At 50.1% G+C, this 13,977-nt stretch overlaps 6 protein-coding genes across 6 annotated transcripts; 3 read left to right on the forward strand and 3 right to left on the reverse strand.

The window, feature by feature from the left end:
- Positions 1-403: 403 nt before the first annotated feature.
- On the forward strand, positions 404-1,897 carry BDV38DRAFT_16775 (putative aspartate transaminase). Its single transcript, XM_032051905.1, has 2 exons — positions 404-1,612; positions 1,683-1,897. The coding sequence occupies exons 1-2, from the start codon at positions 533-535 to the stop codon at positions 1,833-1,835; spliced, it is 1,233 nt and encodes a 410-aa protein (XP_031907600.1). The 5' UTR covers positions 404-532; the 3' UTR covers positions 1,836-1,897.
- Positions 1,898-2,232: 335 nt separating this feature from the next.
- Positions 2,233-4,484, reverse strand: BDV38DRAFT_264125 (putative chitin biosynthesis protein (Chs5)). The gene is made up of 2 exons (XM_032056254.1): positions 3,898-4,484; positions 2,233-3,737 (listed from the first exon to the last, which is right to left on the reverse strand). The coding sequence occupies exons 1-2, from the start codon at positions 3,967-3,969 to the stop codon at positions 2,535-2,537; spliced, it is 1,275 nt and encodes a 424-aa protein (XP_031907601.1). The 5' UTR covers positions 3,970-4,484; the 3' UTR covers positions 2,233-2,534.
- Positions 4,485-5,244: 760 nt separating this feature from the next.
- On the forward strand, positions 5,245-6,360 carry BDV38DRAFT_16844 (translation initiation complex factor eIF1A). Its single transcript, XM_032051910.1, has 2 exons — positions 5,245-5,537; positions 5,752-6,360. The coding sequence occupies exons 1-2, from the start codon at positions 5,517-5,519 to the stop codon at positions 6,178-6,180; spliced, it is 450 nt and encodes a 149-aa protein (XP_031907602.1). The 5' UTR covers positions 5,245-5,516; the 3' UTR covers positions 6,181-6,360.
- Positions 6,361-6,827: 467 nt separating this feature from the next.
- On the reverse strand, positions 6,828-9,743 carry BDV38DRAFT_275857 (ssDNA endodeoxyribonuclease RAD1; the record flags this gene model as incomplete). Its single annotated transcript, XM_032058099.1, has 5 exons — positions 6,828-7,754; positions 7,810-8,905; positions 8,966-9,442; positions 9,495-9,546; positions 9,605-9,743. The coding sequence occupies 5 exons, from the start codon at positions 9,741-9,743 to the stop codon at positions 6,828-6,830; spliced, it is 2,691 nt and encodes an 896-aa protein (XP_031907603.1).
- A 776-nt stretch (positions 9,744-10,519) lies between these two features.
- Positions 10,520-10,760, reverse strand: BDV38DRAFT_288592 (uncharacterized protein; the record flags this gene model as incomplete). Its single annotated transcript, XM_032061066.1, has 2 exons — positions 10,520-10,581; positions 10,637-10,760. 2 exons carry the CDS (start codon positions 10,758-10,760, stop codon positions 10,520-10,522), a joined length of 186 nt encoding a protein of 61 aa, XP_031907604.1.
- A 993-nt stretch (positions 10,761-11,753) lies between these two features.
- Positions 11,754-13,945, forward strand: BDV38DRAFT_288593 (WASP family protein; the record flags this gene model as incomplete). The annotated part of the gene is made up of 2 exons (XM_032061067.1): positions 11,754-13,860; positions 13,914-13,945. The coding sequence occupies 2 exons, from the start codon at positions 11,754-11,756 to the stop codon at positions 13,943-13,945; spliced, it is 2,139 nt and encodes a 712-aa protein (XP_031907605.1).
- Positions 13,946-13,977: the final 32 nt, after the last annotated feature.

Below are 13,977 nucleotides of genomic sequence, written 5' to 3' on the forward strand. Positions count from 1 at the left end.
GTCATATGCTCCTCTACATCCAACCCTTCCAAAGATGCGTGTGATCTCAGCACCATCATCATGGAACGTATCTACCAAAAGAATAGATCGCCCTCGACCAGTCAGGGAGCGTTTTCCTACTCTATCCCCATGGAACGGCCCACAATTCAGAAACTATCCACCGCTAAGCGCGTTTTGCCGTCGGGTATTGTCGCCCGCCTGCGACGGCAAATAATGAGACTAAAAAAAAAAAAAAAGGTAAAAAAAGAGGCAGTATTTAATGTTAGCGGATAACTAGGCCGGCGATATCGGGCCAATGCCACTACTAATATATCACACTAGCCATTGAGTCATGCAGAAAACCAATTCTGTATTCTAATTACTTATTTTGGCAGTATAGACAAGTCTCCGGTGATCTCGTCTTCTATATCTAAGCAGCAGCTTCTCCATTCTTTTCCTTTTGTGACCCCCGTCTTCCGCAATCGCAACGCTCCCCAAGGAGAAATCAATCAAGCGAACTTCCGTGAGACTACTATATAACGTCATATCCACCATGACTGTTCTAAGCACTTTGGCCCCGGTGCCGGCAGATGAGATCTTCGCCTTGAACCGCGCCTACGCCAACGACGACTACCCAAAAAAAGTCAGTCTCGGTGTGGGTGTCTACCGTACAGATGATGGCAAGCCATGGCCGCTGCCCGTCGTTCGTGAGGCAGAGAAGCGCCTACTGGCCGAGGACAACCTATTCAGACATGAATACACCGCTATCGAAGGCGACATCCCCTTCCTCGAGCTGGCTCGGGACCTGATGTTCGGCTTCGATGCGAAAGACACCTCCGACAAGGTTAAGTCGACCAAGGGCCGCATTGGCTCTGTCCAAGCCGTCGCAGGTACCGGCGCCAACCACCTCGGTGCTCTCTTCCTCTCACACCTTATGAAGCCCAAGAATGTCTGGCTCTCCAACCCATCCTGGGCCAACCATCTGACCATCTGGGAGCTCGCTGGCGTCCCCCGGAAGACCTACCCGTACTACAAGGCCGCCACCCGCTCCTTCGACTTCGAAGGCATGATGTCTACCCTCGAAGCTGAGGCCCAGCAAGGAGACGTCATCCTCCTCCATGCCTGCGCTCATAACCCCACCGGTCTCGACCCCAACAAGGAGCAATGGAAGGCTATTGCCGACTTGTGCGAGCGCAAGAAGCTCTTCCCCTTCTTCGACTCCGCGTACCAGGGGTTCGCCTCCGGTTCGGCCGACGAGGACGCCTGGGCTGTCCGCTACTTCCTCAACGAGAAGCCCCAGATGGAAATGTGCGTTGCTCAGAGCTTCTCGAAGAACTTCGGTCTCTACGGCCAGCGTGTCGGTGCATTCCACTACGTCCTGAACGACGGTGCCCAGAACCTCCGCGACATCGTCGTCAACAACCTCTGTCACTTCATCCGTGGAGAGTACTCCATGGGTCCTACCGGTGGATGCAGCATCGTTAAGAAGGTCCTGACTGACGAGGAGCTCACTGCCCAGTGGCATGAAGATCTGAAGGTCATGAGCTCCCGTATCAGAACCATGAGACAAGCATTGTACAATGAGCTCATCAAACTTGAGACTCCCGGAACATGGAGACACATCGTTGAACAGGTAATAACAAAACCACCCATCACCACGTCTGACATCATTCCGAGCTAAGACTAACCTTCTCTCCTCCCAGAACGGAATGTTCTCCTACACCGGTCTCACCCCCTCTCAAGTCTACGCCTTGAAGGACAAGTATCACATTTACCTTCTCAAATCTGGCAGAGCCTCCATCAGCGGCCGTAAGTCATTCATTCCATCCGCTGCACGAGAAAAGTGTCCGTACTAATAAACCTTTCCCACACAGTGAGCGAAAAGAACGTCACCTACGTAGCTCAGGCTATCAACGACGTTGTCCGCAACGTCAACTAAGCATGGGTTATTATGCTGATGATTACAACGAGGAACGAAGTCAATAAATCCAAAAAAAAAAAAAAAAAAAAAAAGCAACGCTCAGTACATATCTAAGGTACCTTTGTCGTACATATGAAGATTCAAAGCATATCGGCGCAATAGTTGGCAATCTTTTCTTGCATTTTAGGTGAAGGTTAGGAGAGGTCCTTCCATGCCAGGGGACATTGTCAGATAGTGTGATGTACGTGTACTGGAGTGTGTGTGACGAGATAGATGTACATCTTGGATAGATTTGTATGGCATTTCGAATGATTATGGAAGCTTATGATGTGATTACAGAATCCCTACTATATAAGATAGAGAACTTTGTGATATCAGATAAATCATGCAGCATTAGAAGCTACCTCTATAATACAAACATGACACAAGAGCCCAGAAAGGGGTAAGATATGAAAAGTATAAGAAAGGCATACATTAGGAAACGTCGTGCCGCGAGAGACTCATCTACTAGCATACTGGCTATACAATTACAGACTTCGATGAAATCAAAGTCTTAAACAGGATAAGAAGAGGAAAAGGAAAAGGAAAAGCAATCAGAGGAAAGAGACATAAGGAAAACGCTCACATGGACCCATTAAAGAGGGACTTCATTGAAGTCCCCTTCTCCTTCTTTCCCCTTGCCCTTCTTCACTTCATCATCTGATGACTCTTCTTTTGTTTCCTCTGCCTTCTCTGGTACATCTTCGTCCTTCTCATTATCAGCTTTGTCCTCTTTCTCGGATGAGCTTGCCGTTTCCGCGGCATCTGCCTCCCCATTTTGCTCGGCGTGACCGTTAGAAGTCGGCTCCGGGGACTCTGCAGCCTCGCTCTCATCCTTGGGGGGAGGTGGAGGAGGTTGTTCATCTTCATCATCCGAAGGTCCTTCCGAGTCCTCAGCCTTCGGTTGACCGCTCATGCCGGCCCCGGGGAACGGAGTAATTGGCGGCTCAGCGATAGACTCTTGTCTCTCTCGCGTCGGCTGAGGCTGGAGGCTCAGTCTCGACTGAGACTGGGATTGGATATGATTCTGTGTGTTGGCAGTCATGGTAGACATGGTACGCTGATGTTGCGTTGACGCATGAATAGGACCCAGCTGTCTGGCTTTGGGGTCGGCATTTAGATAGTAGCCACGGACACTCACGATAGTGCCCTCAGCCTCACAGGCATCCACCCATTCCGGCGTCACGACGGGAATATTCATCTCAACCGCCTTCTCCCACAGCGGGCCTCTTCCCTCCGTGCACACGAAGTGAGTCGTATCAATGCGGACCGTATCAATCAGCTTGCCACCGACGCGATCCAGCGCAGCACCAAGTGCCTCCTTCTGCTGTTCCGGGAGAATGCCCGCCGTGACCGTGATACCGGAGAGATCGGTCATCTTGTGCGTCCGACATGTCAGCTTCTCCGACTGATATGTGCCGGCGGTTGTGCGCAGGACTAAGTGGAAGGTGTATTCGGTGTGGATTGCCAGTCCGCTGATCTTGGTGGAGCGTGTCTCGAGGGGTCGCGGGATGGATCCAGCTTTGGAGCCATTGCGATAGAGTGAGAGGGATTTCAGAGATGCTGTGGCCAGGTCGATCGGATCCCATTCCAGTACTAGCGAAGTCTGGGTTGCGTTGCGGAGTCGCAGGACCGGCGGGGTAGGAGTTTTGACACCGTATGTGTTGAGGATGCGTTTCTGGAGACTTTGGAATCCGGTGGCACAGGCTTCTTCGGCGGAGTGATTGCGCGCTACGGTAATGTCGACGATGCTGCCGGATGTGATGTTGTTAGGGAGGAGAACGGAGGGAAACTCGATCTGTTATTGTAGGGTTAGCACTTGCGAGGTGGACAGATAATAAAACTGCCGCGGAGGCAGTGACGTTGTTTCATGTTTGAAGGGATAAGTCAGGGATCGAGAGGTCTTGAAGGGGCGAAACAGTCACATCAATTGCAGTCAGAAGAGGGGACGAACTTACCAGTCGGTTATCCTGTGTCAAGAGGACGGCGACTCCAGCGTCTACCTTGCCAACTGTCAAGGAGACCAGCATGTTGGAGGATAAGAAAAAGGAGTTAATCGATTATTGATGGCGCATAAAAGAAAGGTAAGGTTGAATAATGCGAAAGGGTTGGTTGATTGATATCTTGGGAGGGTCCGTAGTGCTACAACTGCTCTAGTCTGTTGTTGTCTTCTTGCTTCCAGACCCCGAGAAGATCGGCAAGTTAGCGAATGTGCCAAGGAGGCAGTGCCACGCGTTATATCTCCGAGTTCCTTATACTTATGTACATACTTATGGGGAGTGTCCTCCACTAGTATTCTTGTTTATTCAATCAAGGTTTATAACTAACTGTCAATTTATTCCAAGTAGCCCGCAATTAATGGACTTGCGCCACCACATCTGAAGCAATTATTGTTCCTCAATGCGCCTGGCGATGCGGATCAGATACAGTTGAACAACCAACAACATTACACGACCACGATATATATATATATATATATACATATATACACTCATTAGGTTAATTATTAGTACTATTGTTTCCCTGGGGATTCTTAATTGACACTTTGACACCCTCATTTCGCAGTGATTTTGGGTGATCTCCCATGTTCCTGTTCTGTATCAAGGAATCGACGAGAGAGTTCATATCCGCCTGGACCGTAGCATAATCTTCTTGGACACACTGCGGGCGGACCAGGATGTCGACAGATCCTACCAAATTATCACAATTTCCTTCTGATAGCGCGGCACTTTCATCAGAGCTTGGTCTTATCCTTCTGCCCTCAGTATCAAAGCCGCGCTCTTTCAATGCTCGCTGAAATGCTATCCGAACCCTCCGTGCACACCAAGACCGGACCACTCGCCTTTGCTGCTGCAGATGTTGTAAAGATACTCTCCACCATAATGTAGTCCGATCACGGGTGGCGTATAAATGTTGAATTTTGAACCGGATAGGATTGATGGGAGAAGCTAGGTACCGGGAAGCGATAGGAGATATGACATGCTTTGGGACATACCGCAGAGTGAACTGCTTTGTTGATGCGAGGAACTTCATGCCTAAGGTGACCAAGTAGTCAAGAACGAGCCTTGCTCTTGTGGCTAGGAAAGATGAAACTGGAACCTAGGGCACTGTCACCTTCCCTTCATTGTTTAGCAGAGGAAACCAGCAGTTCTAGCAAAGGTAGAAGGGAACGTGCAGGTATATGCGTCAGAAACCTTTCAAGAAATAAAATATCAAAGAGGTAAGACGTAGAAAAGACGTAGGTTCTTTCTTGGAATTGGATTCATCAATTTCGACCAAAATCGGACGATTACCATTTGTTTTTCTGCCAAAAGAAACATTAGAGGCGGTAACAGTAACCAGCTTTCATTGGCCAACCCCTGTAGCCGGCCTTAGGCATGACTCAGGCCGCCACGCCACCGGCCCCCCACCGATTATATATTCAGAAAAGCGTCGAAATTACTTCCCGCCCACTCGACACTTCCCCCACTTTCACAACTCTTGGTCCTTTGGGACACATACTATTTCCCCTTTTTTCATATCAGTCCATCTGATATTGCATCGAGTGGAAAGTTATCGCGGTTAGCGAATTTCCGTCATGCCCAAGAATAAGGGAAAGGTAAGAACAGGATTTTCTTGAAACAAGTCACCCCCGCCTTGTTAGACTTTTCTCTGCCTCTCCTGTGGCGGCTTTACTGGGTGCCATAACAACTCCCAAATCGCCACCCGTCGTACTTGGGAGGTGGCTTTTGGCTCCATGAATTGCCTTGGGATTTAGGAAGCTTTTATAATGGAATGTTTACACAGAGCACAGGCTAACAGTATCTGTACAGGGCGGTAAGAACCGTCGTCGTGGAAAGAACGAGAACGACAACGAGAAGCGTGAACTCGTGTTCAAGGAGGAAGGCCAAGAGTATGCCCAGGTTGTGAAGATGCTTGGTAACGGCCGTCTCGAGGCGCTGTGCTTCGACGGTGAGAAGCGTCTGGCGCACATCCGTGGCAAGCTCAGGAAGAAGGTCTGGATCAACCAGGGTGACATCATCCTTCTCTCTCTCCGTGATTACCAGGACGAAAAGGGCGACGTTATCATGAAGTACACCGCCGATGAGGCCAGAAGTCTTAAGGCCTACGGCGAGCTGCCCGAGCACGCCAAGATCAACGAGACCGATACCTACGGCCACGAAGGCTTCGAGGACAACGTCGAGTTCGACGAGGACCGCGAGAGCGAAGACGAGAAGGAGATTGATGTCGACGAGCTCTAAAACCCCTCATCCCTTCGGATTCAGCCCTGCGAGAGCTACTGGGGATCCTGTTCGCCAGCCCCTTTTTTCTCTTTCTCAAAGCCAAGCTACTTCCTTCCTAGGAAACCCGACAGGCTTCCTTCTGTGAAGGGTCTTTCTTGCGTTAGGCAGGAGCCTGACGGTTGGTTTTATCATTATGCCATCTGTTTCCTGGGAAGGAGACCAGAAAGGACTAGGGGCTGCTGCCTTCCCGCTTCGCTTGGGGACCTACCACTGCCCCAGTGCTCCTTTCAAAGTCAGGGTATGAATCATGGGTAGGAAATTCTTGGAATTCGACGTGATAAACTTGATTGGCTTTTTGGCCAAAGGTCATTTTTATCATGAGGGACAACCTCGGATTTCCACAGAGAATTGGTTGCGACGCATATCAAGAGACCGACTGTACTCAGCGTGTTTCGTGTTGGCAATTCTTTTGTCTGTTCCCTTTTGCTACTTCGTTCCTTCTAATTCAAAACTTGGATGATAGATTCATGACAAGGTTACGAGAATACAAAAAAGTCTGCACATACATAGGTTATGCTTTAAGTCCTATTTATAAACTCTATATGTAACACATTGACTAGCTCTTCAGTAGCTGGACTCGCAAGCTAGTAGACAGTAGATGCAGGTTAGCTTTCATCGAACACATTCTTCTGGAAGAAATTGACGATCTTGCGTGCGGCTTCTGTTCCCACAAGAGGGTCCAATTGCTCAACACCCATATTAGCGACCTCCGAGATATTTCCCGTCTCAAGAATAAGCCGTTCGAGGACACTCGGTGTCACGCCCGGAACGGCTCGGAGCATATCCTGAGGAAGGAGATTGAAGGTACGGTGCTCTATGCCAGCTGCAGCCATGACATTACCAGAGTCGGAGCCAGCTGCAATGTCCATGTCTAGTCCGATCTGAACTGCTCGGATAGGATCTGGCTCCGGGTTGTTCTTCTTGAGTTCCGCGAAGATCTCCGCAGTCTGGTAAGGAGAGGATGACCAAATAACCTTTAAGCGAGGAAATGCAAGAGTGAGAAGGACAAGGAGGTGTTGGGCGGACTTCGGGCTAGAGGGGTTAACGAGCGAATTGCTGGCGGACAAGGTTGTGGTCACAGTTCCGGAAGAAGAGAAACCATAATCTGTTAGGAAAGTCGTTCCTGGTGTCGTTGCGGATGCGAATGCATCGAAGGTAAACGACTTGTTCTGGTCAAACTCAATCAGAAGAAGTGGGTTCTTGTAATGCTGAAGCATCGTCTCTGCTTGGTTGTAGAGACGGCCATTCTTAAGGGAAGTGATCAAGTCACGAATCGATTTGCGTTCAACACAAATATCCGGGGTGAGGATATAGTCGCCCACTGTCAGCTGGCATGGGACAATGATCATATTATTACCGTGTAGTAGAGATGGAAGAGCGCTTCTAAATTCGCGTACGTCCACCACGACTCGAGGTGGTGACGCTGTTGCAGCTAGCCGCCCACCTCCAGCAATGCGTGTGTTGACAGTGCGCAGGAATTGTTCTTGAGGGTCTTCAAAACCCTTGTCGTGTGTGAGAGTGACAGCCATGTTCTGTGTGTATCACGTTAGACAATTTCACAGAAGTAGTTGCAAGTGATTATCTTACGCCTTTCTCTTTAATGAGCTTCGTGAATGAGTCTTTCTCGCGCCGGACTGCGCTAAGGTACCGCTGCTCTTCGACAGATCCTCCATAGTACATAAAGTACACTCGTACGTTCCGCCCAACATGAGAGCTGCGATAGACTTCCACTCGTCGGATGAACGCCGAATCGGGTTCATACATAATGATATACCGCGGCCGCACTTCTTCCAATATGTGCTCGTCCATGTCACCGTCGTAGGGGTGTATAACGGTTAAATCATCCATATCGTATAACTCATAGAAATCTTCCATATCCTCCAGATCGTCAATTATGACCTCCTCCTTCAGGACCTCCTCGACTTCCGTGGGTTGGATCTCTTCCAGTAAGTTTGAGAATTGGCCAGGCAATTCAACATCTGTCTGTACACTGCTATTCGGTACACGGCCAGAGGCAGATGAAACAGCACCTCCGCCACGGACTCGGCGTCGTTTGTTTGGAGGAGCTCGCCCTTGTTGAGCGGATGATCCAGGCGAGTCTTGGCTTTTCCCAGCCTGGGACTCGTCATTTGTTGGTTTCGAAGTTAAATTTTTTGTCACATTAGACAGAGATGTCTTCCAATTGAGATAATCCCGCAGTCTCCTACGCATCATGACCTGTGCAGAGCCCTTCCTAGTGATGTCACCAATATCTTTGTCGTCTTCATTTTCGTCATTGACATGGGCATGCATTGTCCCCAAATACTCCCGAAGCTGTCGGCAAGTTCGCTGGTCAGTACACATGATCAATACTGTGCTGTTTGACTCGTCCACATTGACTGGATTGAGATATGCATCACTTTCTATCTCCTCCAGCACTTCTGCCAGGACTTCCCACTTAGGTTGTTCTTCCAAAACGGGTTGAAGAGTAGTGGGGAATGAATTCATTGATGAGCGAGCCACGTCATTGCTTATCTTTCCTTGATATGCCCTAGACTTAGCAGTCTGGAACAGAACGTGAGCTGCATCAAGGAACAGCCATGGTGAATAGTTATGCCTTGTGGACCCAGGAGGAGGAGAGTGCGCAGTTACGATAGTATCCAGATATTTCACGAATGATACCGAATCGTACGTCAGCAACGCACTAGTGTTAAGTTAGAGGCTATACGATGCTTAACTGAATAGGGGTCATCACTGAACTTACTGGAGAATCGCCCTGAGATCGCTCAAGTCGCTAACAATCTGCCTGGTCCTGAACGTAACCCGGTGCCATATGGGGTCTAACTGCCGTCTGATCATGATGTCAAAGCTCCTGTGCAGAGCACTGTCCAAGGTCCAGTCTGTCATGTCCAGGCCAGTGTTGGCTTTCTTCAGTTCTCCGATGCATATTTCCACACATTCAAGGACTGCATTCTGCATTTCACGCATCTTGTCGCTCATGGGAACCTCAAGCTCAATGACCTCAGCTTTTCTGTGGCCTTCGAGGGACTCGGCAACAGTAACATGAAATCGCGGCCATAAAGAGGCTTTGCGAAGGAATAGATTACGCATAGAATTGGCTAAAGGTGCGAATCCTGTTGTGAATGGTTCAGGGGAGTCGGAAAATGCCTTTAGGAACCCACTTTTGTTGATTTGTCGGAATATTCGAATGATGAAAGCTTCGGTTGAAGTTGCCAGAATCCTGGACGGCAATGAATAAATATTTACGGGAAGTTTAGAGTAGGGCTCCTTACTTGTCAGCGTGAAGCACAACCATTCCCGTAATCTTTTCAGGATCGAGGAGCTCTGTAGAATCTAATGTCAGACGTTTGCTACCACATATAAAACTACGCCGTAGACATACTTGATAGTAGATCTACAACCAGTATCCTGGATGTTACACTCAGGATACCGCCTTCGGCATATATTCTTTCCCTCATGGAAACAGAGGCTCTCTCGGTGTTGACCACCTTGAGGCCTCTGGCAAAGGGAGTTTTGCTCATGGCATAGTGTTCTGCCAATGCTGTCTGGCTATTAGCGTCGGTATATCCTAATCGAGGCCCTTTGGATAAGCTGGGGAGTCCTTTGACATACCTTCGCCGATCCATTCATTCTCTCGATCATCAGCACCGACTACCAAGACCAGATTATTCCCTGCAGCATCATAAAAATGCAAGAGATTAGTCACTAAGCGTAATAGCCCAAGGCCCCGGGCAAGGATGACCAGTTCATCCTCGGTGCGCAGTTCGGTGAAGATGTCCTGCTGATATTGCTGGGTTTGATGCTGTCAGTGATACCAAAGCGACTTTCGGTGTATAAGTGTAATAAATCAGGGTACTTACTAAAGGCAAGGACAGCTTCACCGGGACATTTGTACGTTCCGGCGGCATGAGGAGCCTCTTAACGCGACGAAGACATGTCCTTGTCGCGCATGAGGAGCAAAGTGAACACGTAGTCACGTGTCTATGATGTAATTTAGCGTCTGAATAAAATCATGTATGTACTTCATTGCATTACTGGTATGCTGGTCAATGAATGTAGTAGTTCTACTCCGTGCTGGAGGATAATAATAGTTGGCATCGTCAAGAGCCGATGTCGTTTATTCTATGTACGACTACCACGACAATATTTGAGTCTGATAAATAATACATATGAAATTGCTACCTGTATCATTGTACAGAATCAGCCAGACCAGTGACAGTCCTACAAAACATTTCCGCTACACATCATGATTCATGATAATTAAATTTCCATCGTCGTCATCCGTTAGAGCTCTGGTTCATTTGTTCAGCTCTTTCTTGCGTGCTTCGATTTCTTCCCGGGAAGCTTTGGGTGGCATATCTGCAGGTTTCAGTTAATCTGCTAAGGATGTACAAAAGATATGCACAGTACTTACTGTCTGGAATGTGTGGCCCTTTAGAAAGATGGTCCTGAGCAGTGGCCTTCTGCGGTTCATTCTGGTTGGAGCTATTGCTGGCTGTTGATGGCAAATTGGTGGTGTCCGAAGGAAAGACCGGCATCTTGGAGTGGAGTGTAAGTAACCTAGTGGATAAACTTCTTTTGCAAAGCAGGGTGTAATAAGTAGCTAGGTAAGAAGAAGTTCTATGATTAATTTGTCTGATTGATGGTGCAGAGTTGTGTTTAGTTATGATTTAAATAGTAGGAGTAGTAGTTTGAAGAGGAAACGGGATGACGTCGACTGGAAAAATCAACCACCTGACATTGAATTTAATTAACGAAACGACAGTGACATACAGACTGTTCCAGAATTGATCTACTCTCAAATAAGATAGGTCCGGGAATAATTCGTGGTCATGGTTGTACACGGGTAAATACTGAAAAGAAAGGATTTGCGATTAAACAAATTACGAAACGCAATAGGTACATACAATCTCACCTCTTCTCTTTGTGGAGAGCGTTTCCACTCGACGCCATCTAGTCTGTAGAGATGAGCAATATTGTAGTCCAAGGAAATGAAGTAAGCATCCTCCGTACATACCTCGTGTTTGAATAGTAATGCCCTACATTCTCTCCAAGTTCCCCACTCGGGCCTTAAGTGGGACTGGAAATGGAGTTAGTGGCACTGTAGTAGAAACCTAGCGGTAGCCATTAGTGGTAGTGTGCCTCTCTCCCTCTTTCTGCTACTTGACCTCTTCTCTGACTTCCCCTCAAGGCTGATTTCTCCCAACAACCAACAATTCAACTACCCATAAGCATACACATTACTCGCCCACGGCCCCCATTCCTCCTCTCGAAGTCACCTACGATCAATCTTTCAAGTCTTGATCGAACACCCGGAGAAATTGCCCCTCCTCTCTAGCCGGAGTTTGTTCTAGGCCGCATCAGCGATTAGCCGTGCCTGAAAGTCGAGTGCACTTTTACACTTCTGCCTGGAGCAATTTTCACCGACTCCTGCAATGCGTTATCGAGAAGTTCCTTAAAAAACATTAACGGCGCTGCATACCCTCTAATTCCGTTTTCGGTATTCTCGAACTAGTTCTTCGTGGTCCGCCATGCCATCTATCCTCAGTGACGCCGACAAAGAAACCGTCAAGAGGACTGTCCCGAAACCGGCGAACAAGATTCAGGCTGTAGCTGTTGCGCGACTATATGTGGCCTACCCGGATCCTCAAAAATGGACATACACAGGTCTACAGGGTGCCGTCGTCCTGGCGAATGATTTAGTCGGGCGGACCTTTTGGTTGAAGCTGGTGGATGTATCGGTGGGTAACCATTCTTGTCTCGATGGCTCCTTGACCTTTTCCCAAATTGCTAATGATTCCGTTTACTCCGAGCCACAGCCCGCTGGACGAGGTGTTATCTGGGACCAGGAGATCTACGATAATTTCCCCTATAACCAAGACCGAACATTCTTTCACACGTTTGAGCTGGAAGAGTGTGCCGCTGGTTTATCCTTTGCTGATGAGAAGGAAGCTAAAACGTTCATCAAGAAAATGCAAGAGCGGGAGAAAAATGCGAGCAAAGAAACCCGGCAGACACCTTTTGCATCCACTCGTGGTCAAGGCCCCGCTCCCATAGCAAATGGTAAACATGGCGTAGGACGGTCGATTTTCGGTAGCCTGTTAGGCCATCGGTCAACATCGGGGTCAAATGCGCCTCCACCAGTAGCACATACAGAACCTCCTTCTGCGCCTTCCATTCAAGTCGCACCTCCCCCACCGAGCAGTCCCCCACGCAAGCCCTTGCCCTTCGACACCAGTGATCCGTCCTGGAAAGGTCTTCTGGACGAACTCTTGCAGATGGGAATTACGGAAGACCAGATCGCAGAGAATTCGGACTTTATCAAGGCATATATAGAGCAGAAACAAAGCAACGGGGTCGATTCTACTCCGTCTCCAGCTGAGGACAAAAGGGGCAAAGCTCCCCCTCCGCCTCCTCCATCGGCGCCTCCTGCTCCTAAGTCGACCTCTATAAGCCCGCAACATACAGGTAATAGTACGGGTAGTCGACGAGGCGCTCCGCCACCACCTCCACCGTCACGAAGAACTCGTGCTGAAGCAGAGGAAGAGTCGCCCGCATCCACTCGCGAACCATCTCCGCCCCGGCCCAGATTCCGAGCGCCGCCTCCAATTGCAGATGCTGGTAAATTTGCGCACACGAATGGGCCCCCTCTTCCCGGCCGACAGCGAGCGTCATCGGGCGCGACCCCTGGGCCCCCTCCCCCACCACGACCTCCAAAGACTCCCATGGATGACAGTCAACCCCGGTTTGGGGTGCCTCCGCCTTTCCAAGGGGAGCGAAAGGTGTCGGCTCCTCCAGCACCACCAAGCCGTAACACGGCGCCTCCAGGGCCACCACCACGGCCACCTCCCCGCACGTCAAGCCCTGCAGTACCGCCGCAGCTTCCTCCGAAAGTCCCTCATGCACCGGTCTCAACGCCAGCACCTCCACCACCACCCCCGAGAAGTCCGGCCAGCCAACCGCCTCCTCCTCCGCCTGTGCCAGCTGCTTCGCGGCCTACGCCTCCTCCACCTGCATCCAGTGCGGTGCCCCCTCCACCACCACCACCGCCGCCTTCATCAAGCGGTCCTCCGCCACCGCACCCTTCATCAAGCCCAAGTCCTTCTGTGCCCCCTCCACCTCCCCCTCCATCAAGCAGAGGCCCTCCAGCTCCTCCACCGCCACCCCCATCGGCGGGCAGTGCACCACCACCGCCGCCGCCGCCACCCCCACCCCCATCTTCGAGCATCCCTCCGCCTCCCCCTCCACCCGGCAGAGGCCCCTCAGTCCCCCCTCCCCCTCCACCCCCAGCGCCAGCTGGTGGAGCTCCCCCGCCACCACCGCCACCTCCTGGAGCTGGTGCTCCTCCTCCTCCTCCTCCTCCTCCTCCCCCTGCTGGTGGAGCAGCTCCACCTTTGCCCACACCCTCTGGTGGAAGAGACGGCCTTATGGCTGCCATTAGGGCATCCGGAGGCAAGGGTGGCGGAGGCTTGAGGAAAGTCAAAGACGCCGACAAGAAGGATCGCAGTGCGGCGATGGTTCCTGGGTCTGCCAACGAATCATCCGCAGCTTCAGCAGGGGGTGGTGCCGCCCAGGGTGGTATGGCGGGCGCTCTTAAAGCCGCTCTGGACAAGAGAAAGCAGAAAGTTAGCGGTAGTGGTAAGTTCATTATTTGCCCATTGAGTGGTGGCGCGTACTAATCTAGCGTACAGATGACGAAAAGGAGGACGACGATGATTGGTAAACTCGGTGGCCACTTCTCAATTTTTGCTTCAT

Source organism: Aspergillus pseudotamarii, assembly GCF_009193445.1.
Source record: "Aspergillus pseudotamarii strain CBS 117625 unplaced genomic scaffold BDV38scaffold_106, whole genome shotgun sequence".
Classification (NCBI taxonomy): domain Eukaryota; kingdom Fungi; phylum Ascomycota; class Eurotiomycetes; order Eurotiales; family Aspergillaceae; genus Aspergillus; species Aspergillus pseudotamarii.